At 45.3% G+C, this 25,505-nt stretch overlaps 1 protein-coding gene and 1 pseudogene across 3 annotated transcripts in view; one reads left to right on the top strand and one right to left on the bottom strand.

Moving 5' to 3' along the window:
• Nucleotides 1-253: 253 nt before the first annotated feature.
• Nucleotides 254-25,505, bottom strand: part of MTMR12 (myotubularin related protein 12) — a 68,342-nt gene continuing 43,090 nt past the window's right edge. Inside the window, exons 8-16 of one of the 3 annotated variants that reach the window (XM_044916978.1) lie at nucleotides 22,635-22,710; nucleotides 16,100-16,206; nucleotides 14,999-15,123; nucleotides 13,295-13,373; nucleotides 11,792-11,862; nucleotides 9,214-9,386; nucleotides 6,495-6,662; nucleotides 4,971-5,132; nucleotides 254-1,991 (exon numbers count right to left, since the gene is read on the bottom strand). In XM_044916978.1, the coding sequence (XP_044772913.1) occupies nucleotides 1,422-1,991; nucleotides 4,971-5,132; nucleotides 6,495-6,662; nucleotides 9,214-9,386; nucleotides 11,792-11,862; nucleotides 13,295-13,373; nucleotides 14,999-15,123; nucleotides 16,100-16,206; nucleotides 22,635-22,710 (1,531 nt within the window). In that variant the 3' untranslated portion in view covers nucleotides 254-1,421. The remainder of the gene's footprint in view (nucleotides 1,992-4,970; nucleotides 5,133-6,494; nucleotides 6,663-9,213; nucleotides 9,387-11,791; nucleotides 11,863-13,294; nucleotides 13,374-14,998; nucleotides 15,124-16,099; nucleotides 16,207-22,634; nucleotides 22,711-25,505) is intronic. The other 2 variants (XM_044916979.1, XM_044916980.1) reach the window with 2 other exon arrangements.
• On the top strand, nucleotides 14,011-14,093 carry LOC123325319 (annotated as a pseudogene).

Below are 25,505 nucleotides of genomic sequence, written 5' to 3'. Positions count from 1 at the left end.
TGGCTCACGTGTCAACGTGGAATGGGGAGAACAGCAAAGCAATTTCTTGTACATACAAAAAGACGATTCAGTGCAAACTGAGAAACTTCTTTGTCAATAGTTTCCAAATTTCTTATTGCCCTCAAGCAACTGAACTTTTTCTAAACATGTAACATTCAAATTGGGATCTACACTGGAGAGCAAATGTATATAAAAGGCAAACATTCAATTTGAAACGTTCTAACATTAGTTTCCTCCCCTTCCTTTTGTGGGTTTTAACAGAGTTCCACTGAGAAAGAAAAAACTGGTCCTTAAAAGTGTACTTTCCTGCATTTAAAAATATATATACCATTTAGACAGCAGATCCAAGGTGACCAGGCATAATCAAGTTTCTTCTATGGCTTTGAAATCGTTGAGGTACTGTAGGAGAACCATCACCTCTGCTATTCATACTTCTTGGCCTCCCTACGGAAGCCACGTTCAGAAGTGATCCTGCTCACGCCTGTGTGGTTAGAGACTTTGGGGAGACCGCGTGAGGGCTGCGGCAGAGGACCGTGGGCACAAATGGCCCCAAGCCTCGGCACACTGTTAGAAAAAGGCAAAGCACTTTCAGTTTAACCAACAGATTTAGCAGCAAGATCCTGGGACTCGGTGCACCACAGCAGGGAGCGTGGGGACGGCAGTGAGGGGGACGGAGTGGGCAGAGGGAGACCTGGAGCTGTCAGCACACGGAAAGGGCGGTGGGGCTGGCTGGCTAGCCCACCAGCCCCGCACAAAGTGACACAGTCTATGCAAGAGGGGGGATGGCCAGAAATGTCACGATGGGTGACATGGATGGAATTTCTCCAGCTTTTCTCAGGCGAGAGGATGTAGAAGGGAAAAATGCTATGGGTTAAATGAATGCCATACATCTTAATACATCTATGTGAGTCTTTCAATTTGCCATACACACATCGAATAAAGCTGAACCTGCTCCAACTAAAGATGGGTAGAGAGACACACACTCTTCCCAACGACTAGATAAATTATCTCGGCACACACAAAAAAAAATTATCTTGGCACAGAAAAGATCTGAAGAAAGTATCGAGTCCAAGAATGTCTGACCAAAGTCCTTTCTAGTAGTAAACCCGCCACTGCAGGTTCTGTATAATACTTACGCATCAGACAATGGCCAGTTCTATTATGGGTCAAGTAGTAACTCCTTTCAATTAATAATACTAGAGATACGGTTTTAATTGCATAGTCTTTCAGGAGCATGAAAAAACCACGAGAACCAGCTCTTTTCCTGAAGGTCCAGGCTTCCTGCTACAGAGCCCTGGACTAATGCCTCCCCGCCCCCGCAGCAGTAAGCTTCAGCATGACCCACTAATCCGGAGATCAAACATGTTCGACTCCTGTCCCAGCCCTCAGCGTTCCTCCTTCACAATCACTGAGCAGACGGGTCACACATCCCCCAGATCCACAAACTCATCTTCTCGTTTGGCCAGATCGTCTTCATCGCCCAAAGCTTTCCAGCCACTGGTGGGCAAGACTGGCTTCGAGGAGTGTCGCTGCAGCAGAGCGAAAGGAAACAAAGAGGACAAGCGGGCAGAGCTCCTCAGCAAAGGGGGGGCCTCTGCCGGGAGGGCCCCCTGGCTGTGGTGTCTCTCGTCGATTTTCTCTTGTAAGTGCTCTACTTCCTCCATCATTTCCAAGAGTTTGCTCATGGTGGCCACTCTGCCGCCACCCAGAATTTGGGCTTCTGGAATCCAGCGCAAATAGCGCTGGGCCCAGACTTTGATTTCTGGCCCCTCAATGTGAGGCAGCAACAGACCGTGGTAGTCCGTGGGCTTGCTGTGCCAGCTTTCATAGAACTCTCGAAAGTTGTCTTGCAGCTCATCAGAAGAATTAATTAATTTGCTAATTCTCCTGCCCAGAAGGTTTTTAATTAAATGATCTGTTTCTTCCCTGAAAAATCCTCTTTTGGGAGATGATTTAGATTGGGTAAGTGGTAAAGAAAGTTGTCGTTGATGCTTTGAGAGAAAACACAAATAAAAATCTCTGGTTAGCTAACAGCAGTTACAATCATTCCTCTCAAAAAAGGAAAAAAAAAGCGGGGGTGCGGGGGGGGGCATAATCCTGCGTTAACAAGAGTCATGAGAAATCAGAACCGCCATGTGAATGAAAAATCATTAAAAAGCAGTAACCTGGTGGGGGAGGGGGTTCTTGTTTACTCCACGACGCAAACATTAGATGCACATGGCATTTAGAGACAAACAGGTGAAAGCAGGCACGTGCAGGGCTGTGCAGGAAGGTGGGCTGCGACAGGAAGAGCAGCTTTCTACTTCCTCCTCTCCTGCCACAGGCACAGTGAGCACTTCCAAAGAACAAGCTTAACTCAAGCTGGGCTGCCGAATTCGGCCAGTGTGGGTGTGAGGCCTATTCATTTTCCGGAGACAGCAAAATGTTTCTTCCTTAAGAATATTCTGAACACCTGGGAGGAAGCAGTGCTGACTACCTGAAGATCCCATCGCTTTAATGAACTACATTTGCAGGTTATCAGGCATCCAGTGGGAGTCCAAGCCTATGTCATCAAGATTCTTTTGGACAAAGAGACAAGTGGGAGCAGAAGGAATTTGAGGAACTGGCTAAATTGGCCAGATGTTCTTGCCTGACAAGCTGTGCCGAGTAGAAGATGCAAGAGCATTGACATTATTTTCCTCCCCAGTAATTCTACCAGCAGCCAAAGCAAGGTATTCTAAACTGAGGAGCACCAGGACGGGGCTGTGAAGATGGGTAAAGAGGTAAAAGGTTACAAGGACCCCCGGGGCCCAATGGAGAGGTCAGCAGTGTGGGGAGATGCTGTTTCTCCCCAGCTCTTTTGCTCCTGAGGTGTCCGTTTGAAATAAGAAGTCAACAGTTTTATGGGCAGGCTAGCCCTATAACTCTCTCATATATTCCTGCCAGTGGTTCTTCCTGGGGGGGGGAGGGGGAAGAGGAAGCATCCTTTATTATGGAATACAGAACAATAAAAATATAAAGAAGAAAAGCAAAACCAGTCACAATGCCACAACTCAGAGCTGACCAGGATTTCTGACTTTCCAGCGGGGATAGGAGCACCGAAGGCCAGGAGTCAGCAGCCTGGCCTCTCTCCTCCCCAGGGGCCAAGGTGACTCAGTCTAGGCTGGGGGGCCAGCTGCGTGCGGATGGAAGCAAACAGTCGCTGAGTGTTTGCCGCCTGCCGGGTTCTGTGCTCAGTGCTTTACGTGCATTGACTTGGCCAATTCTCCACGTCACTGTTCCTGCCCCGTTTTACAAACGAGGAAACCAAGGCACAGACATTAATACACAAAGACCCCAGCTATACAGTGCTAAAGGCAGTTTTACATACAGTCTGGCTCCAGAGACTGGACCCTTAACGGAACTCCACTTGTCTTGGAAGCCCCTCCTCTCAACCCCTAAGTGAACGGTGTGTTCAAGAAGGGCAGGGTGGGAGTGGCATGCCTGGTCCAGGCTGAGGTTGAGATCGCATGCCTGAGTGGGGCCCGCCGCCTCGAATAGCAATGCAAAAGCAGTGCTTCATGCTGCTCAGCCACGGCCTCTTTTGTTTCTACAGAACTTTTCCAAGGCCATGTGCCCACTCAACAAGGGGCCCGAAGCCCAACACATGATGTCCTAACACAAAGGCTTCAAAGTTCCTCGTCGCCCCAGCCCCAACTCTTCAGCTGATACAATCTGAAATTCTCCAACTCTGGCTCAAACCTCCTGCACCAGTCAGCTCCTGGAGCCTCGGCCATCTGCTCCTGATTACAGGGAGAAAGGACACTGAGAAAAACTGGATCTGGTCACAGAAATGAAATCCAGCCTTGCAAGGGGGAGCCTCAGTTTCCTTCCATGCGACATATGGAATCAGGCCTCGCTGTCTCTGAGGTCCCTTGCCCCCTCCAGCCCGGGGCACTTCTGAGATCCTGAACAGGTGAGAAGCCTGCACGCAGCCACCAGGGGGCACAGCACACTGAGGAGAAACGGACCTCGGGCCAAGCTGTTCCAGAGCTCAGGGCAGTTCTGGTCCAGCAGGCAGGAAAGAGACAAAGCTGGGAGGGGAAACATCCACCCCGGCCCTGAGGACCCTTGAAAGAGGAAAGCGACAGTTCGAAGTTGTTCAGCAGCTGGTATCTTTTGCAAGAGCGGGCTGCGGCTCACCGGGCCCCCAAGCCTCTTCAGAATGGAGTACCTCCCGCACCAGGACTGGTCAGGCTCCCTGGACGGCAGGTGGGATCAGAAGAAGGGCAGTGGAGAAGGCAGAGACACACACTGACCTGGGATTCATCACTACCGCTTTCCCCTTTGTGGGGTCTGGTGGGGGGAAATTCCAGGCCAGGAGACAGAGTTAGGAGATGGCATGGAAATAACTGATCATCTAGGGAACTTGGGGGTTTTAATAACTAGTACAATGAGTAACAAATATCTGAAGGGATATCCAAATAATCTGACAGTTTTGGTTTATAGCACAGGTGAGCAAAGGACAGCCCATAGCTGATCAGGCCCGGTGCCTCTTTTTGTAAATACCGGGACACAGCCGCGCTCCATCGGTCGAGAGCAGGAGCTGGGCTGGAGACTGTGCGGCCCTTAACAGAATCGACTGTAGACACAGCTCAACGAAGAGAGGTCTTGCTACGGAAGACATGAGCCGGTACAGACAGAGCAAACCTCACAATTAATGCTCCTTCTGCCCTAACCACACTCAGGTAGGGGGTACACACAAGCCCATGCGGCACAGCTGTCTTGGCAGTAACCTCCCCAGTGACGCTGAGCAGATGGCCGTGTCTCATCAGGGCAAAGGCTGATACGCTGACAGCAAGTGAGCCTCACGGGCCCTGACAGTTTGCCCACCACAAACCTGGACTGTGCAGGCTGTTTACAGAATGTAAAGTTACAGGATGTAACTTTCCTCCTGACATACATGGGGATCTCTGGGCAGATGAAAGGGGTTAGACATGTGGTCATCTTACTTTCAAATGCGTTCCTTTCCGCTGGCCTTTGTCCAGTTTTGGCTTTTCCACATAAAGAGGGTTTTTGAGCAACATCTGGGCTTTAGATTCGAACTGTACGGACCAATCCCACACGGTGAGCAGATTCAAAGGCTTGCTTTGTGCATCTTGGCTTTCCCTACCCTGCCAAAACAAGCACAGGTCACGACGGCTCCCAGGGAGGGCTGGGGAGAGCAAGCACACAACGCCGAGAGACCCGCACCAAGAAGGGCACTCCTGCCCTGCCCGGAGACCGACCACTCATGGGTCCTCCTTTTTTTTTTTTATTTTTTTATTTTTTAGAGAGCGAGCGAGAGAGAAACAGCATGAGAGGGGAGAGGGTCAGAGGGAGAAGCAGGCTCCCCGCTGAGCCGGGAGCCCGATGTGGGACTCAATCCCAGGACCCTGGGATCATGACCTGAGCCGAAGGCAGTCGCTTAACCATCTGAGCCACCCAGGCGCCCGGGTCCTCCTTTTTAAAGGCTGCAGCTGTCAGTGGTTGTTCACTTAAGGCTTTGGGTGGGAAGGGAGAGAGGGAAGATGGTCACCTTATTTTCCAGTGGCCCACGTGCCACCCACTGATGGGCACTTTCACCACAACCCTTGTGAGGTCACTATTTCTCACATTTTATATTTGAGGAAGCTGAGGCTCAGAAAACTGAGGTGAACTGCCTGAGCTCTTGAAGCTGGTGAGCAATGGGCTGGGCTCTGGAACTGGGGCTATGTGACCGGAAGACCACGTTCTGTGCCCCCACTTCACTGAGGAATTTGCTAAAACCACTCCCGAAGAGCCAGCTCAGGCAAACCCGGAGGCCAGCAGAAAAGCCGGCCAAAGGCATTCAGCGTGGTTAGAAAGTAAAAACTCCCAGGAGCGAGGCCTCAAGGGAGACTAAAGGAGTTTAAGATGGAAAGTAAAAGCCTAGTTTCTCTACTCTGCCTCATCTCCATTTTCTTCAGAGTAACTCCAGGCATCAAGTAAATGGAAGAGAAGGCTGACCGTCTTTACAAAGAACAACTTTTAATTTTGCTTAATTCCTCACCTCCAACACTTGCTCTCCCAGCTCCAATATTTACTGTGTGGCCTTGGGCCAATTACTCATCCTCTCAGTGCCTCAGCATCTCAGGGTAAGAATGTGGACCCCACAGGGTGCTGTGAGAATTATCAATACCCAGAAAGCACTCAAAACAGGGCCCAGTATGGGGCGCCTGGGTGGCTCAGTCGTTAAGCGTCTGCCTTCGGCTCAGATCATGATCCCAGGGTCCTGGGATCGAGCCCCGCATCGGGCTCTCTGTTCAGCGGGGAGCCTGCTTCTCCCTCTCCCGCTCTGCCTGCTTGTGTTCCCTCTCTCACTGTCTCTGTCAAATAAATAAAATCTTTAAAAAAAACAAACAAAAAAAACAGGGCCCAGTATATTGTTACACAAATATTCTTTACATTAAAATTATTGCAATCTACTTGTGAGTCAGGGCTTCTTTAATGCACAGGTTCCTAAGAGGGACTCTTACCATGTTAATATCTTTTTGATGAGGCGAATTGAAGAAGAAGGTGCTAAAAATAGGTATGTACAAACTATCTGACAAAACAGTCAGGTAAGTCTCTGTGAAATCAAATGCTGGGGGATGCTGGTGCACCAGCTGCCAGACGCAATCCAAGAAAAGCAGGAACACAGGAACCTATGTGAAAACAAGATACATGTTACTGAGCAGGCACTGAAAGGCCAAGGCCAGCTGTCCCGAGTTCGGGGCAGCCATCTCAACAGTTGTGGAATAACCACTTCTGGGCACTATATTCTCTGAGAAACAACAGTAGACTCCATCCTATTCCAAGCAATGAATATGCTCAACTGAAGTCACATGCCTGTAAATTAATATCCGTATTTGGCAGTACTGATCTGTGTAAAAGACATTTCAAAGATGAAATATGTAAAATCTCATTACTGATCAAGCATTGACAGATGAGCATTTGCAACTGATTTTGATGATAGGGAACACTTTGAATCCCAATTAAGTGAAATTGTTATCTCCCCTCCAAAAAGAGTTCCATTCTTCTTACTTGTACTCAATATTTTGAATTTTGTCAACATTCCTTTTTCCGCCCCCACAATGACGGTGCAGAAGAGAAAGAGGCCGGGAAAGAAGGCAGAAGCAGCAAAGGTGAGTTTCTAAGCTTTTTTCGCAAGTGTACAGATTTTTTTAACTGATAGCCTCCTTTATTAGCTACCTAGAGGCAAGCCCTTTAAAGGCAGAGAGAGGTTTCTAGTGTGCTTTATCATTCACAAAGTGTTTATCCTTCTGAGCCAGTGACCCTGCCAGGGGAAGACAAACCATGTCACGGCCTCTCCCTTACGGAGGCTGCCCACACCCCATGCAGCCCAGAAGAGAGACAGGAGTTGGGAATCCAGCTCTTGAACCAAATGCAGGGCTGCATCCATTATATCACAAAGCAAACAACCCCATTTTCCTCTAAAACTCCAATACGGTGTCAAGTAAACTCAAGTATAAAAATATAATTTTAAAGATTTAAGAAACTGTGGCACCTGGGTGGCTCGGTTAAGCAACTAACTCTTAGTTTCGGCTCACATCCTGATCTCAGGGTCGTGGGATCAAGCCCCATGTTGGGCTCCCTGTTTGGTGCGGAGTCTGCTTGGGATACTCACTCCTTTTCCCTCTGCTCCCAACCCCCAAATAAATAAATCTTTAATAAAAATAATTTAAAAATTTTTAAAATAAAAATAAATTTTAAAACTTCAAGAAATGAAAGTAGTCACGTAATAGAAGAAAAAAGAAAAACCAACATGTTGATGTTGAGATGTTAAGAAATGTTTATATAGCAACTTTTTTTTCTTAAAGACTATTTATTTATTTGACAGAGAGCACAAGCAGGGGGAGCAGCAGACTCCCCGCTGAGCAGGGAGCCCAATGGGGGCTCCATCCCAGGACCCGGGATCATGACCCAAGCCAAAGGCAGACACTTAATCGACTGAGCCACCCAGGTGCCCCTATATAGTAACTTTATTTCACACCTTATTTTCTGCTCAATGTATCATTTAAATAGAATGGAAAATATCTGAACCTTATTGTAGAGGCAGGAAAATGGGTTCAGAAAGTTTGGTTGACTTCTCCAAAGGCTGGATGAATGCAGATCAGACTGGATCTGCTCTTGGACTTATTCCAGGCCCCACCACCCCGCCCCCACGGTACCTGTCCGTCCTCACTTTCTCAAGATAGCCAAAACATACTCTTCCCCACAAAGTATCAGCTCTCTCTGCCCATCATGTTATTTGAGTCCCATTAACCTTGCAAAGTCCTCAGAAAGGCAAAGTCCATTCTAAGACTGAAAATGGTGATTTCCATTCAGCTTGATGGGACACAGACAAGCAGAGACCAGGCCTGAAAGAAACCTCAAGCCTAGCTAGAGAAGCTGGGGTCTTCCAGGAATTTGGAGAGACTCCTACAATTTCTGTTAATTCCATAAAACCGCTCCCCACCCGACACAGCCACATTTATTATCTGGAGTAAGAACAGCCATGAGTCCTCCTCCTAGAATACAGGAACTTCACAGGTGACTTAACTAAAGAAAGTTCACCTGTTTTCATTTTACCTTCCATAGTCATTAATAATGTAGCCAAAGTAGTTTACACAGCTGCAGCTGAGACAAGTACACCACAATTTGGGGGCTAACTAAACTACAATACTAACTCGCCTACGCCTGAATTCAGGGTCCATGCGGGGAGCAATTCACATGGCCAGGAGCAGAAGAGGTTGTGTACACAGCGGACATATACTGCCGATAAGGTCCTGGTAATGGATGGCATTAACATAACCCCATGCTTTATTCTGAAAAGATTTATGTGCTATTATGTATTTTCTGTACTAACTTGTATACTGGATATTCTTTTTTTTTTTGCAAAGATTAACTTAACAGAAATTGTAGGAGTCTCTCTGAATTAATTTTTAAGTTTTACAACAAATCAATGTTATTCCCATCATGAAATAAATATCCACCCTTAGTATACACAATTTATAAGAGAAGGATCTGAACACACTAACCCCTTTCCTTGGGGAAGGGCTTCGATACCATTTAAAGCATTCAGAGTCATCAAACGGTGAAGTGAACACAGCCTTCCTAACAAGCCCATCGGCATGCACTTAGCAAGCAGTAACCCTCCATCTGAAGACAGGTATTAAGTAAGAGATCGGGGACTTCTGCAATGAGGACACTCACCTCCTCTTTGTCACTCTGACGGAGGTGGTTGCAGCGATCCAGGAAACAGTGCCCACCCATGATCCACTCCTTTTGGACGAGGCTCTGGAAACCAACCCTGGTTCTGCAGTGGGGGTCCATCATCACTTGCACCAGAGAGGAAAGGAGGCAGCAGAGGTCGGAAGCGTTCTCCTCTGGGAGGGGCCCCAGTGCCAATACAAAGAGGCAGGAGAATGTGAAGTTATTTAAAGCCGCCCAGAGCACTTGCACTTGCACAGTTAATAACAGGGTTCCCCAAACCAAAGTCGGCTTGCTAACTGACAGTCAAGCCCTACTTCTCTGAAGCCAAAGATGCCAATGGGAAACAAGGTAGTGTTTTCAGACCAAGGGACAAACTGCTTCTGGCCAGTCTCATACAGGTTCCCGAATACTCTGGCCCTAAGCAGGGATTTGCTTACTGAATGAATAAAACGTGGCATGCCAAGTCCACTGTCAGCACGTGGGCATCCCGGCGTGCCACACAACGAGGACAGAACCATACACAAGATGGCGGCCTGCAGGGCTTCACAGACCAACTTCAAACCTCTTCCGGCTGCTGTGTCAAAGCAAAAGTCCTCACTGGACCCACTGTTCCCAGGCTCGGCTGCTTCTCAGACTCACCTCGGAGCTCCTTTCCTGCACTCCCTCTGCTTTGGAGGAAGTGTAATCTCTCTGGACCCCCTTATTCCCAGCTCCACAGCGCTTTCTGTTTCTGTCGGAGAGCACAGAGGTGCTCTGCCTAGCCTGGAGGAGAAACTTCCCTCGGGCTACTTCCACGCGCCCACCCCCGGAGCGCACCGTACAAAACCTGTACGATGAAAATTCAGTGCACACACTTGTTTAGCATTCAGGACTCACAGCTAATAAAAGCATACATCACCACCCACACATTTGGCTTAAGAGTTTTCAGATCCTAAAAGGGAGGGTCTACATCCCCGTGGTTTCCCCTCTACAAAGAAGTGCAACCAAGCTGTTATTTAAAAATGCCCATGGGGGGCGCCTGGGTGGCTCAGATGGTTAGGCATCTGCCTTCGGCTCAGGTCATGATCCCGGGGTCCTGGGATCGAGTCCCGCATCGGGCTCCCTGCTCCTTGGGAGCCTGCTTCTCCCTCTGCCTCTCTCTCTCTCTCTGTCTCTCATGAATAAATAAATAAAATCTTAAAATAAATAAATAAATAAAAAATAAAAATGCCCATGGGGATGACAGTGCCAGTAGCGGTGCAGTTGGAGAAACTTGAGAATGAATTCTCAGTAGGCAGAAAATTCTCATTCTGACCCTGTCATGGTGAGGCACCGCGGCCCAGGCTTACGCTTGGGCTTCTGCTTCTCTCCCAGGACACAGGTCTCAACTACGGGAGCGCGTGCGTTTCAGAGAAACAGTTTCGTCTATGGAGTGCTATCAAGTCTCATTTTTAAGGCAATCTTCCTCCTTGCATCTGAAGGATATTAATAGTATATGTGTGGGTAACAGGAAGAGTGGCTAGAAAAGGAGATTTCAAAGGAGACAACTCAGTGGTCCATCTGGGAGCAAGTGACTTCTCACAACTCAGCCAAAGATGCAGATTTCCTTCATGCGACTCTGACTACTGCCGTCTGGCCCTTACTGCCATCTCTCAGACCCCAGTCTATCCCTCCTCCTTTGCACCAGTTACTCAGTCAGTACTCTGTTCTGCCATTGATGGTAAGGTCTTTTTCAATAACGTGCTCAGGTCAACTCTCTCATTAGGCTGTAAACTTCTAAAAGGCAGAAGTATACAGCTCTGCACATGGCAGGTGCTCAATAAATGTATTCAAATTGAAGTCACTGAGCCAATATCAGGTGGTACAGAAGCCCCAGGCAGACACATTTTCCAGCCTGTCCACAGAGGCTAAATTTCAGCAATCACGGAGTGCATCAGAGCAATGGTAAAAGCTTCAGGGTATGAAAGCATGAGACGATCTACTGAATTGGAGGTACAGGTCTATAAGAAGTTTAAAATACTCTAAATAGCAAACATAATATTTTAGCTGAGATCTAATCAATTTCAGCACCTTTTTAAAAAAGCGGTTTACAGCTGTTTTTACACATTCTGAATGTGTATGTCCTGTTGGCAAGTATAGCAAGTTAAGCCCACTGAGGAAAAGGAAATCATGACACAAAGTTTCTACGGCAACTGCACAAGGTTGTCAAACACAAAGGTATAAAAATAACAATTAAACCATCCATGGGTTTCTTTTATATAAAAGGAATTATCAAAAGGTTTTAACTTTAACCAAGTTGAGTTAATATAAAACAAAATCCAAAGCATTGGAAATGTGACCTTTGGTGAAGATACCAAACAGTTCCTTCTTGGGCTGCAAATAGGTCTGCCAAGTTCTAAACGAAGGATTTATTTTTAAACTGTAACACTGACCTCAAACGCAAAGGATTCCAAGGTCAGAGTAGAAAAGAACGGGAAGGATTTCTACACTAGCTCACTCCTTTTATAAGACAATTCCAATTCCATGAAGCTGTGTATACAGAAACTGAATCTCGACTGAAGGAAAATGAAAACCACTCCTTGTGCTTTAAATATATTACCTAAAAGAAGAACGTTCATGTTTTGTGCTTCTAGACATTCTGTAATCTCTATTGCTTTTTTCAGGCAACGTCTAAATTGGAAAGAGACAAGAAAGGGGCGTTAGTTCCTGAGGTTGGTATCAAAACGATGAGAAGTTTAGAGCCAGAAAACTGAAGACTAAGGGAGACGATCTCATTTGTTTTTCCACTTGAAATCCTCCAGAAAAGCAGCAATTACCATTTACACTATTCAGATACTGCAACACACTCATTTGCCAATTAGAAACTGAAAAATTTCAGAAAGGAATCCCAAAACTGATGTTAAAACCTAGGTGATTTCTAAACTACAAACTCTTATTGAGAACTCATGCCTGAGTCTGGCCCGCGAATCCTAGTAAGACCCACCAATGCCCACGTCAGAAACTGTGCCGCACGCCCACATCATTTAATTCAAGGTCACTTGCCAAATGTGTCAGTGTGGCTGACGAGATCCAATATGCCCAGAAATCCCTTTTGTCTGTCTCTGTACACACTATTCCTTTTACAGCTTCGACTGTTCTCTACTTATAACTAGGGGCTTCCCAATGCTGTTCCCTGCCTGCAGGGGTGCCTCCCTCGGCCGAATCTTCATTTGTTCTCTGCCCACTCCACATAACGAAGGGTTCTTCTCTGTATGACATTTATCACTATTTGCAATTATACATTCAAACTGTGGGACACGTGGCAGGCTCTTCAAAACATATTTGTTAATAAGTGTTTGGAGGGCTGAGGCTCCGTGCCACAAGCCTCACTGGCAGAACTGAGAGAGATGCCATGCCAGGTCAAGGGGAGAATTCTTCTCTTTTCTCAAAAGAATCCTAGGGCCGCCGGAGCTATTCTCGCACCCCTGATCATCATTTCTGTTCTGTGCCTCCCCTTTGCCCTCTCCTTTACTTAACGGCAACAGAGAGGAGCTATTCAATATATGAAGTAGGGAAGGGAATGTAATTCTGTCTCTGAGGCTCTCAACCTAATTCCAAAACCCAAAATGACTAATTGAGATTAATCATAAAGTTATGGAAAAAAAAGGGGGGGACACCTGGGTGGCTGCCTTTAGCTCAGGTTATGATCCCAGGGTCCTGGGATCACGCCCCGCAATAATTTTTAAATAGGTAATATACACACGAGACACAGAATTCAAAAAGGTATTCAGTAAAAAGTCAGCATCCCTCCCCTTCGCAATCCTGGTTCCTGCTTGGAGGCCAGCACTACTGCCTCAGTTAGGATCTTGGGTTGCCACGCCCCCTTTTCTGCAGTCTTTCAATGCCTAGTCTAGAGCCTACAGAGATCTCCTTCTGAGCAGGTAGCATGTCTATAAATTCAGATCAAATGTGCACAGAATACATAACACGTAAAATCCAGCTGAGCCCTGAAGAAACATGTGATCTAAAGAACAGTTAACTGTGAAATATAAGTTATTTGTCAATTTGCTTTACTACTTTGGAGAACTATAAAATTCATGAGCAAAAGAATGGCTTGAAATACCTGATTATGTCAAGCCAGCTGCTGCTTTCCAACAGAGAAAACCATTTTATATCTGTGTCCCAAAATTCGGTACTATTATCTGAAAAAAGAAAAAAGAGTAAGAAGTCAGGTCACTGTTCTCTTCCACGTCTGCCACCAAAAAGCTGTGCTACTCAAGCATGCTGTTCAGACAGTCAGTCCTGGACCTGGACTGCAGACTCCAAGCACAGATCTCTGCTTTTAAGCAAAGGACATTTCCAGACCTCAGCTGAAACGGTGTTTGAACTTATATAAGCCCCTGGAAGGGGGTGGCAATCAGAAATGGATTTTTTAGATTTTTATTGCTCAAATAAAAAGTGCCCCACGGTATGTATATAAAGTCACAGTCCACCTTTTAACTCAACAAGGAGAGTAACATGTTTTAGGCAGAAATGGTCAGGACCCAGGCTATACTGTTCCTAGTAGTGGAAAATGCAACAGGATACATCCTGATGCCGGGCAGCCCAAAGGGGGAGATTTGGCTTCTGTTGGAATCCTAAATATACAAACACATTTTCCTTGCTCACTCCTACACCATCCCCCCCACCCACCTTGATACAGAGAACCCTGTGTTTCATGGACATCTAAGACATGTCAAACTTGCAAACTCAAATCAGTGACAAGGCAGACACTTCTGCGAGTCCTGGAAGATGAGAATGGAAGTGTAGAATCACAGTCCTGTAACAACTAGTGCAGTGAAGACTATATGTTCAGGGATCATTTCTATTGTTTGTTACTAGAGAAGTTTCTCTGAACGTGTAGAATACCCAAAATTTAAGATCTGCAAAAAAAACAAAAAACAATAAACTAGTGCAATGTATCACTCTCCACCAGATCCCTGCTTTTTATAAATCTATTTTGTAACACACAACATAGTGTGTTCTCCTTAGAGGCGGACACTGCTATGTCCCCGGGTGTCATATTCATCTTTATCTCAAATGCCTCCATAGTCAGTGCATTTAATGAAAACTCCAGAAACGTCAGCTGAATGAATGAATCCTAAATTAGCTGGAATTTGCTAGGCTATAAAGTCCATGTTAGGAAAAACTACATGTAAGTGTGACCAATCTCAGATGGTAATACAGACTCACTGAAGAACGAGGAGAATAGATAACTGAGCTGGTCAAACTGGATTCAAGTCCTAAATTGTTCATAGTGGGCAGCCTAGGCAGGGAAGTGGGGGAGGCTGGGATGTGCATATTTCATTTCCTACTTGTCCATTTCTGCTTAATCTGAAGGGAAAAAAGAGATTTCCACTTGGGGTGGGGGCAGGGAGGTCCATTCAACAAGTGACCAACAAGAACAAACAGACCATTCATTTTATAAATCACCGTGAGAGAGCCAGCGAATACTGGCATTGCAGTCCCACAACTTTTAAAGGGAGAAGCCCCAGTGTTCCCCTCTGGGCAACCGGGGTGCTGGGGATGGAGAGAAGAGGAGGGGTGGGCCTGTGTTCACGGCCACGAGAAGGGGCAGTGGGGTGTAAGACTGGAGAAAAATGGGGGGCGGACGTGGCAATGACACGGCCCCTTGACCACCAGCCCGCCCCTCCGCTCCACATCAACCCTCCTGGCCACGAGCCTCTGGTGCAAACTGAGCCCAGGGAAAAGGCACCAACTTTCACCTGATCCACATGGCATGTCTTTCCCCATGTGACAGGAAGTTTTTACTCAGCATTCTTCTCACCTATCAGAAAGAGCTGTTTAAATTTAGAGTATGCAGTCTGGATGTCCTGAAGCGACAGGAAGTTGCTGGACAGGTCTTCGGTTTTAACAATTTCATAGGGTGGCCTGTGGATGGTCTTGTAAATTCTAGGTATCAAAAAGTAACGTGAGATTAGAAGAATAGATGTGAATTAGAAATAGCTTATTTGCCCTGAGCACTTACTATGTGCCCAGATCTGTGTGCATAGGATCTTCCCGTTTAATCCCTGCCAATGAAGTAACCACCACAGGACTGCTGTCCCTGGTCAGCTGAGGTGGGAATGCAAGCGCATGGGGCACTTCCCAGCCTAAGAGTATGAAGACTGTAAACTGACAGAGCCATGATTTGAACCCAAGGCAGTGTAACTTCAAAGCTGTCTTCTTTTCTGTTTTTAATTCATCCACTTTGGGTTTTTTTTCCCCACATTTTGAAAAATTTCAAACATTTGTTAAAGGACAGTGACATAGGCCATGACCCGGATTTGACCACTGTCGACACTAGGGCCTTCGTGCCACTTCCCCCTAAATACTCAGGCATGCATCTCTAAAAACAACGCAGTTGACATTTTCTATGATTATGTTATACTGACTCCTTTCAAAGTTAACTTTTTAAGTGTATTTTTTTCAGTAATCTCTACTCCCAGTGTGGGGCTCGAACTCACAACCCCGAGATCAGGAGGGGCATCCTCTACCAACCGAGCCAGCCACCTGCCCCTCCTTTCAAAGTGATTAAAAACAATCACTCTAGGGGCACCTGGGTGGCTCGGCCCATTAGGCATCTGCCTTCGGCTCAGGTCATGATCCCGGAGCCCCGGAATTGAGCCCCGCATTGGGCTCCCTGCTCAGTGGGGAGTCTGCTTCTCCCTCTCCCTCTGCCCCTCTCCCACTTGTGCTCGCTCGCTCTCTCTCAAATAAATAAATAAGGTCTTAAAAACAAACAAAAACCAATCACTCTATGTGGTATTCCCGAGCACTAAGCTGTCAGCAGGTGAACAGGAGTGAACATACTATTAAGAACTGTTCCCCTGCATCTGGGAAAACAAGAACTGAACTAACCAATAACAAAATGTAGAACAGTACTGACCCATCCAAGAAGCTCTTTTGGATTTGTAAAAGGCCATCATCCTGTTCTTTGGGCAGTGCTGACATTTTCAAAAGGGCACATCCATTATGGCAGGACCAACACCATATCTGCAAAGGGGGAAAAAAGATTTTTCAGATATAAAATACACAATCCAGGAGGAGACAGGTAAGCTTAGCATTTAAATTCATACAGGGAAGTGTTTCACTTTAGTAAGAAATGGCTGGATGTATTCACCTTTGTTAAGCCAAAGAGTAGTTACGTAAGTGAAAAACACCGATTTAGTCTCAAAACAAACCAAACCAAACCAGGTCTAGATAGTCACACGCAGCCTTGCTTACGGTCTAACGTATATACCTTTTGACTTGCCTTTAGTGCTGGGAGCTGAGACGATGGTGTCACCACCGTCACCAGCACAGATCTCACGAGAGCGCAGCTTACTCGTTCAGGCATCTTACGTCAATTAACCCATTTGATACAGTCATGCTCGGAGACAGTAAGATCCTTAACCCCATCAACAGCAAGAAACTGAGGCTTGGAGAGACCAAATAACCTCCTCAAGCTGCACTCCAAGTTGCAGCATTCTGACGAAAGGTCAGATGGCAAGCAGGGGGGGCAGCTCCTGTCACCAGAGGAAGTTCACACTAGAAAGAAGGGAAGCTGGCCATTCAACGCAGAAGACCTGTACATGCAAAGCAGTGCAGTACGTACACACAATGTGAAGAGGGCTAAGATATGGGTCTACCTGCAAGGAGTTTACACTCTCAAAAGGGAAATACATTTACAAACATAGTAAAAGGTAGAATGTGGTAAACGAAAGAAGAGAATTTCAAGGAACAACAAAGGGAAGGCGAGACAAGAAGAAATCATATGAACGACCGTAAGTGACAGGTTCAGGCACTTTTCTGGCTGCAGTGGGAACTTCTGTTTGTTTGCTGTTTTGCAGGAACGAAAGGAAACGAGGACTGATCTTGGGACAAAGTAATCTGCCGGCACAGCCCGGCATGGAGGAGAGGGCAAGGCTGGTTGGGGCAGGTGAGTACAGCTGTGGACTTTGAGCCCCATAAAGACCTGGTTAAGGGTTGAGAATGGCAAGAGGCCGGCCACTGCTCTGCTGACCGCATCCTCAGCCTTAGCTCAAAGGCAAACCTAGAGGAAGAAGATGCCTTTTACAATTCTGCCTCGTGGAGATGGTACCTTTTTGCTTCTCATCTGCAATGAATGGTATAAACCATACACTGGCCATGCTAGCAGCAGACTCCAGGGCCATGAGGTTGAAGATCAGCACACAGTCCAGGTGATACTCTGCACTACACTTAGAAAGCCAGGAGGCACAACTGGCTTGGGGTTTCAGGGGAAGAGGACAGAATCGGTGCTGGTTATATTAGGACCTGTGTGCAGATATCCAGAAGACACATTAGATGAGGGTTACAAGTTTAGGAGGGGAAGGCTGGACTGAGGTTGTGGACATGGCGGCTGGCTGCCAGCAGACATGGAAGAGATGAGAGCCCACCCAGGTAGCGAGGGCAGAGGAACACAGAACTGTTTCAGGAAATGCCAAAAAGCAATGACTCTCCTTCTCAGGGCCAAGCCGTACTTGGACTCTTTAAGATTCAAAACGAGGTTGGAGGTGTTAGGACACCGAGACAAATCGAAGGGCCCTTTGCTGTCCTCCCCCTCCCTTTCCCAATGTCATGCTAAGCAACATACAGAAACCAGCATACAGTTTCTATCCCTCTGCCAAGGGTGGTGGCATTGTGAATGCCCAAGCAATCCTGTCCCCCTAGTTGGGTGCAGCTCACTTGGATAAAAGGGGACAGACACTCTTAGCTATGACTAGGTGACAGGTTCTTTTTTTTTTTCCTAAAGATTTTATTTATTTATTTGATAGAGAGAGACACAGCGAGAGAGGGAACACAAGTAGGGGGAGTGGGAGAGGGAGAAGCAGGCTCCCCGTCGAGCAGGGAGCCCGATGCAGGGCTGGCTCGATCCCAGTACCCTGGGATCATGACCTGAGCTGAAGGCAGATGTTTAACGACTGAGCCACCCAGGTGCCCCTAGGTGACAAGTTCTAAGAAATTATGTGTCCTTTATCTCTTTTTCTCTCTTCTCCTAGGGCAGAAAGGGTTGGCTCTTGTTGATATTCAGCCATTAATAACTCATTTTCTTTTGAGGGCACAACCATACCTGTCTCATCTCATCTGAGGCAATTCCCTTACTGTTCTCTGTTTGAAAAAATAAACAGAAAACAAGCAAAATTCTTGGTCAAAGACAGACTTCTCACTGGAAATTAACAAAAAGCCGGTCTTCTCTTATTGTGATATGTATAATTTCTGTCTGGTGTCTTAGTATATGTCTTGACAAGAGACAAGAATCACTGCTTGTTAATCCTGTTTAACTTTTAAAAGGGAGAGGGAAAATTATTCACTATCTGATACAGCTTAAGGTTATCTTTCTTAACAGAGCCCAAGACAGAGCTTTAGGGGAACATCTACAACTGGACGCTAGAAAGCAGTGTAAGGAAGGAACTATTAAGGAGGTTAGAGGACCGAGAAAGCACAGTGTGTCCAAAGCAAGTCAAGAATTTAGACACAAAAAAGGTCAAGACCATAATCAGTGTCAAACCTGCAGTGCTGGTATGGGGGAGTGCTGGTACTTGGGGGGGAGTGCTGATACTGGGGGGGCAGTGTTGGTGCGGGGGGGGACAGTGCTGGGGGGGGGGGGGGGGATGCACAAGGCCCGCTGACTTCTGGAAGGTCCATCGCAGAGTAGGGGGTAAAAGTCACAGTGCAAGAAGAAATGAGGACAGAGTCAAGGAGGGAAAATTAGTACAGAGTCTTTAAAGATGTTTGTCAGTACTGGGAGGGAGAACAAGACAGTAGCTTAACTCTTAACGAGGGGCTTCTTCAGGTCAGGGGAGGCTTGAGTGTGCCTTCAAGTAGAGCGGAACACCAGGAAAGATCCATGGGGAAGGGGGAAGGCTGATGGAAGCAGGCTCCTGACAAAGCAAGGGCAGATGAGATCAAAAGCCAGGCAGCTGTTTAGATTCAGGAGAAGGAAACAAGAGCACGGAGAAAAACCAACAGGAGGTGAAGGGGAAAGCCGAGGGAGGTCTTGTCGAGGGTTGTCCACAATTCCACAGAAGTAGGGGAAACATCGTCTCTCAGTACAAAAATTAAGAATGGAATTACAAACTTAAAGAGAATGAAAAAATGGCTTATACCAGCCCTAGGGAAGAATGATACAGGATCTAAAAGGAGTTAAACAACAGACTGCTGAGCAGAAGGCCCAACTGAGGCAAGGTGACATATGGCTTTTCCGTATCCCATTCAGTAACACTCTGCTGTTCGGTTTGAATAATCTTTAGCAATGTTCACTAACCCCACAGCCAAAAAAGATCAATACTCAGGGGCTGGAGAACAGCAGAGGGTAGAGGAGGCCAAGGTCGCTAGAATGGCCGCAAGGGTATGACTGAACCTACAAATGATGCAGGTCTTCACTGAAAATAAGGCAAGAATAAACACACTAGCTGAAAAGTCAGGGTAAAAAAAAAAGCATGGAGATACGGAAATGTTCTGGAACTGGAAAGTGGTAATGGTTGCACAACACTGTAAATACAATAAATGCCACTAATGGTAAATTTTATGTTATGGGTATGGAGAGCTCTGTGTTCCCTGGGTAAATGTGTCAATTCCATCTTGTATAATATTCTTCTGTTGTCCATTCATGCAAACTCCACTAACAACTTTCAGGACAGATCTAAAAAAAGTGAGAACACCTTCCTGTTTCTACCAAGAAGTTATGTTGCTGGCTCCCCACTCAGATCTCATCAGAACATTTTCTACTTCTCTGCCTCAAGGCCTGGCTAGAACACAGTATCCAAATTTCAACGCTGGATGGAAAGGCAGCCTATTCGCACATGTGTAGACCATTCATCTTTATTTCTTCCCACAGAGCTCACCCTCTTTTCCTCAATCCCTCTCTTAAAGGTTAAAGAATGAAGACCCTCATCTTCATTGTTCGAAAACAGTGATTCTCAGAATGTAGTCTACAGATGGGGGGGGGGTTCCCAAGACCCTTTCAGGTGGCCTGAGAATAATACTAAGAGTTAACTTGTCCTCTTCACTGTGCTGACATTTGCACAGACGGTGCCAAAGCCCTGGTGGGTAAAAGTGCGGGTGCTTTCGGACCACTCAGGGCACCGCTCCCAGATGGCACTGGTCACCACTGTATTCTTCATAGCCACATGCTCACAGAAAAAAGAAATGTTCTACTTGAGAATGTTCTTAATGCAGGACTAAAAATTACTAGTTTTATTAATCTTGGCCATTTCAGATTGATATTTAATATTAACAAGCTTTATAATTAACGTGATGAAGTGGGAAATAAGCACTGAAATACAGTGTATAGGTCTTGAGGAAAAGCACTTATGGGACTGAGGTGAGAGGTGAACTAGCTGCTCTCTTCATGGAATTGAAAGAATGAGTGAGAGTCAAACACTGGGTGTTCAGACTTTGGTATGTGGCAGGTGTTCATCCTCAAAACAAAACAAAAAAGAATGAAGTGACCCTATCACTTCAAGGAAAACACCTGACAAATTGTTGTAAATGATAAAAATTGAAGTTTCATGCAAAAATTAGAACTGTTGGAAAACTAATCTCTGCCTCTACCTAGACAGCTTCCCAAAACATACAGATTTTTCTGATGAGACAAGCGTGATGTTAATGAGTGTGATTTTTATATAAGGAAACATGCTAATATTTGGACGATCTGTATAACCCCATGAACCAACACTTTCCAAAAGACCACTATATAAGGTCATAAAATCATGCATGTTTTGGGCGCCGGGGTGGCTCAGTTGTTAAGCGTCTGCCTTTGGCTTAGGTCATGATCTCAGGGTTCTGGGATCAAGCCCCATATTGGGCTCCCTGCTCAGCGGGAAGCCTGCTTCTCCCTCTCCCACTCCCCCTGCTTGTGTTCCCTCTTTCGCTGTCTCTCTGTCAAATAAATAAATAAAATCTTAAAAAAAAAAAACATGCATGTTTTAAGATCTATTCCAAGTACAAGACAGACCCCATGGATTTTAATTTAGCAAAGAATGAAAAATTCATTGATTAGGTTTTCAGATTCCTTATTGCAATTAACCTTGATGAAACCACTACTTCTCATTTTTTTGGTGCACCATCAAAGAATAATATTCTGAATTATCTGAAAAGGTGAATAACTATTCCTCCCTTTCCCAAATATGGATCTGTGTGAGGATGGATTTTCTTCCCATACGTCAACCAAACCCTAACATACTACAACAGACTGAATGAAAGAGGTACATTTAAGAATCCAGTGGTCTTCTATTTTTAAAAATGTAGAACACTGCTCTTCTATGTTTTTGTTTGTTTTGAGCAATAGTTATTTTTCACAAAAATATGCTATTTACACTAACATGTAGTAAGTTTATTGCTAAAATAAACTAAATTTTGTTTTAATTTTTCATATGGCAAATATCAAATAATATAATCCACATAAACAAAAAAAGTCTTTGAAATCCTCAATAACCTTTTAGACTATAGAGTGTTGAGATCAGAAAGTATGAGAACCTCTGCTCTCAATCAAAGGTTACAAACTAGTGGGACATGAGCCAACTCTAGCCCAAAGACCTGTTTTTTAAACATCTGAATCAGTTGCATACATTTAGAAATTGGGGAAAGTCACAACTCACATAAAAATCCCTATCTCTGGCTTCTCCTGAGAAATCAGGGTATCTGGCAAGACCAGGCCCAAATTCCCACATGGCACAAACCGGCTGGCAGAGAAAAGCAGCCTCACCCTTAACTCAGGTGGATGGTCTCTGGTTCACTGCAAGGGCCAAGCTCATTACCTGCTCATTACCTGCTCTGCCTACATGGGACCTACATGTGACCCTGATTAAACATCTTGCCTCCCATCCAGGAGTGACCTTTTTCGTGAACAAGCCATGTGCACAGTACAGCATTTATTTGTAATTCTCATTCCTTACTAAATTCCCTGAAGGCTTGGCAACTCCCAACCACCAATTAGAAACTGGAGTAACTGCCAGAGCCTTGCTTTCTTTGATTAGTAACACATTAATATGGCTCCCATCCCAGTCTATTCTGTGAAAACTAAGTAAACTCTCCATATTGTCTCTGGGAGAAAAAATGGCCACATGCACTCAAAAATTAATAGTGGGGCCAAAAAGAATCTTAAACCCTACTACCCTTCAAGTGGGGGACTCAGCCTCAAAATGATTTCAGGTGCAAAATCAGGCTGGCTTTCAACACTAGGCAGATCTGTAATCCTCTTCAATCTCTAAGATGTTTCTGCTAAAAACTCTATTGCATCTGTGAAAACTTCAGAGCTGTCCCAGGGAGCCTCATGTCTGAGAGACTCTTTTAGTGAGCCCCTGAGATTTTTCTGGATCCCTTTTGGACGGAGGACCAAAGCCAAGGGCTTTAAATAGAATAATCTGCCAGAATGGGCTGATGAGCAACCCATGGCTATTAGGGTTTCCAGATGTACTCACTGGTATGCCGCGACCCTGAAAGCATCGCACGTCCTCTTCAGGAAGAGGGGTGGGGACAACAAAGTATGCTGGCAATCTAGAAGAAAGAGATGTCATCAGTTTTAATACTGGAGTAATTCACTGAATATGAAGGTTCAACTTTAATGAACTGAGGAAGCGAAACACAGTGGTAAGGACACGAACCTTATTTCCCTCTTAAGAAGAACCAGTGCAGATGAACGATCTCTCTCGGTTCAACTCCTAGCTCTTCCTCTGATTCTGTGTGACCCTAAGTAAGCTACCCCATTTCTCTGGGTCTGTATCCTCATCCATGAAATGAGGGGACTGGAATGTATGATACCTACAAGTATATGAATTCCAAAATTGGGAGTGCTCTTTCTCATCACATAGTGGCAATTAAGCACCCATGTTTTCAGTCAGCTAATATAAAAACCAATAATTACAATGACTGCTGCCTAGACATTTTATCAAGCATTCTGACAACAAACATTTAATTGCTTCCTGTAGGCCAGACTTAAATTCCTTAACACAAATTATTCACTTTATCCTGACAACTCTATGAGGTATGTACTATTTTTTTTTTTTAAAGATTTTATTTATTTATTTGAGAGAGAGAATGAGATAGAGAGAGCGAGCATGAGAGGGGGGAGGGTCAGAGGGAGAAGCAGACTCCCTGCTGAGCAGGGAGCCCGATGCGGGACTCGATCCTGGGACTCCAGGATCATGACCTGAGCCGAAGGCAGTCGCTTAACCAACTGAGCCACCCAGGCGCCCGGTATGTACTACTATTATTCCATTTCACAGATAGAGAAACTGAGACAGCACCACTAAGGCCCTTCACAGATTATACAGCTAGTAAGCATTAGTAGAGCTATGACCTGAACCCAACCAGTATGGCTTCAGTTTCTATATGAGAAAATTTAGGTTCTAAAAATGACCTGCTAAGTGGTAGGAAGTGGGAAAGTTAGGTTTTCAGAGTTGCAAAGATCGGAGATACACAGAGACACCACCTCTTCCTCTAGTTAGCAAATGCAGGTTCCTATTAATAAGAAACCTGCTAAGTTGCATCACTGTGGAGCTGGAAAACCCTTTCACTCAAAGAGCTTGAAATAAAGCCTCACGGGAAGTAAGAAGGTGTCTATGGTGTAAGAACTACAATGGAAAATAATGGATGGCACCTGTATGCATGCTGCATGTTTGAAGTCAGTCCTGTAAGTATCAGGTGATGGGACAGATGGACTTTCTAAGTTGAAGAGGTTGGAATTTGAATGTGATCAAGTCCCTAGATCTAATATATCCATAGGGAATGGAGCACCATTTTAAACACCAGCAAAATCCAGATTATAGGAAACAATCAGAAAATAGACTGGTTTCTTCAAATAAATTGCAAGAAAACAAATGGTGGGAAGATCTACAGATTAAGAGACTTGAGAAACCTATCAATCAATTGCAAGATATCAATCTCACTGAGTCTTCATTAATGATAAAACGGATAAAAAGATGAAAAATTGTTCTAAAATTTATAAAAACAATGGGGAAATTTTTGAACACTGACTTACGTTACTGAATGATACTGACTGAGGGTTTTAATGTTAAATTTGAAAAGTGTGATAATGGTTTTATGGTTACATCTATAAAGAGTTCTTAATTGTTAGAGATGTATACCAAAAAACTCATGAATGAAATGTGATGAGGTCTGGGATTTATTTCAAAATAATCCAAGGGAAGCACAGAGAAAATAGGATTAGGCATGAGTTAATAATTGTTGAAGGGGGGGTGATGGGTAAAAGGGAATCCATCATATTCCCTTTTCTTTTATACTGCTTGAAATTTTCCATTAAAAAAAATCTTAAAGGTAATTAAAAAGAAAAAAACCTCTCATCATATTTTAACATAGAACCAGGTTTGGAAAACACTGGTCAAGGACAGGATACTTCAAACCATCAAAACTGTTTTAATGCACAGGTGGTAAGGTATCCCTTCTTCAGGTGTTATCACTGACGTAAACAAACAAACACCCCCCCCCCCAAAAAAATCTCTTCACACATCAATGAACTCAAGCTGCCCATTAAAATCACACGGGAAGATTAAAAACCTCCCTATGTCCAGGCTCCCCCCACAGAACTATTAAGTATCAGAAACTTGAAGAAAAAAATCCAAAGCTCAAAAGCTCCCCAGTGTACAAGGAGGAGGACGGCTGTTGTTCTAGACGATCCCGCTACTCCAAGCACGCAGCAGCATCACCTGGACAGCACATTTCTCCAGCTCAACCGCGGACCCACTGAATCAGAGTCTGCATGTTAATCCCCGGGTCACTGAGGAAGTAGCGCTGCGCCAGCAATGCACCAACAGACCACAGTGTCTCCGCCTTCACACGAGAGCTATCTGCGGGGTGGGTTAGCCCTGAGTCTCAGCTCATTCTGCAGAGCTGGGGCCACAAGGTTTTTTAAAAATTTGCATGTCTTCCCCTTCCAGTACTAGCGAGGTTGAATTTTTTACCATGTTGGTTAGCCAGTTAATTTTCTCTCACAAAGAGTCTTCCATCCAAGGGGGCAAATGTCAGAACCAAGTATATTAGCATATGCAGCATGCATTGGCTCCAGAAAGGAGGCTGCACAGAGATGGACAGCTCTGCACCAGTGAGAGGAGTCTGAGATGTCCTCTCTTGTCCCAGCAAACTACTAGGAGGTTCCACAGGCTCTCTGCTGTGAGGCTCCCAATATCCACAAACAGCTAATCCTCCCTCCTTGGAGAGCAGTCATTCTACTCATCAGGACGAGCTTTCAAACACAAAGTCAACAGCCTTTCCAACTACAGGACGACTTTATTATTGAAAGCTGTCCGATCCACTCAGCCCCAGCCTTCGTTAGG

Source organism: Neomonachus schauinslandi, chromosome 7 (assembly GCF_002201575.2).
Source record: "Neomonachus schauinslandi chromosome 7, ASM220157v2, whole genome shotgun sequence".
Taxonomy (NCBI): domain Eukaryota; kingdom Metazoa; phylum Chordata; class Mammalia; order Carnivora; family Phocidae; genus Neomonachus; species Neomonachus schauinslandi.
The sequence above is the reverse complement of the archived record's forward strand: the minus strand, read 5'-3'. Positions and strand labels throughout refer to the sequence as shown.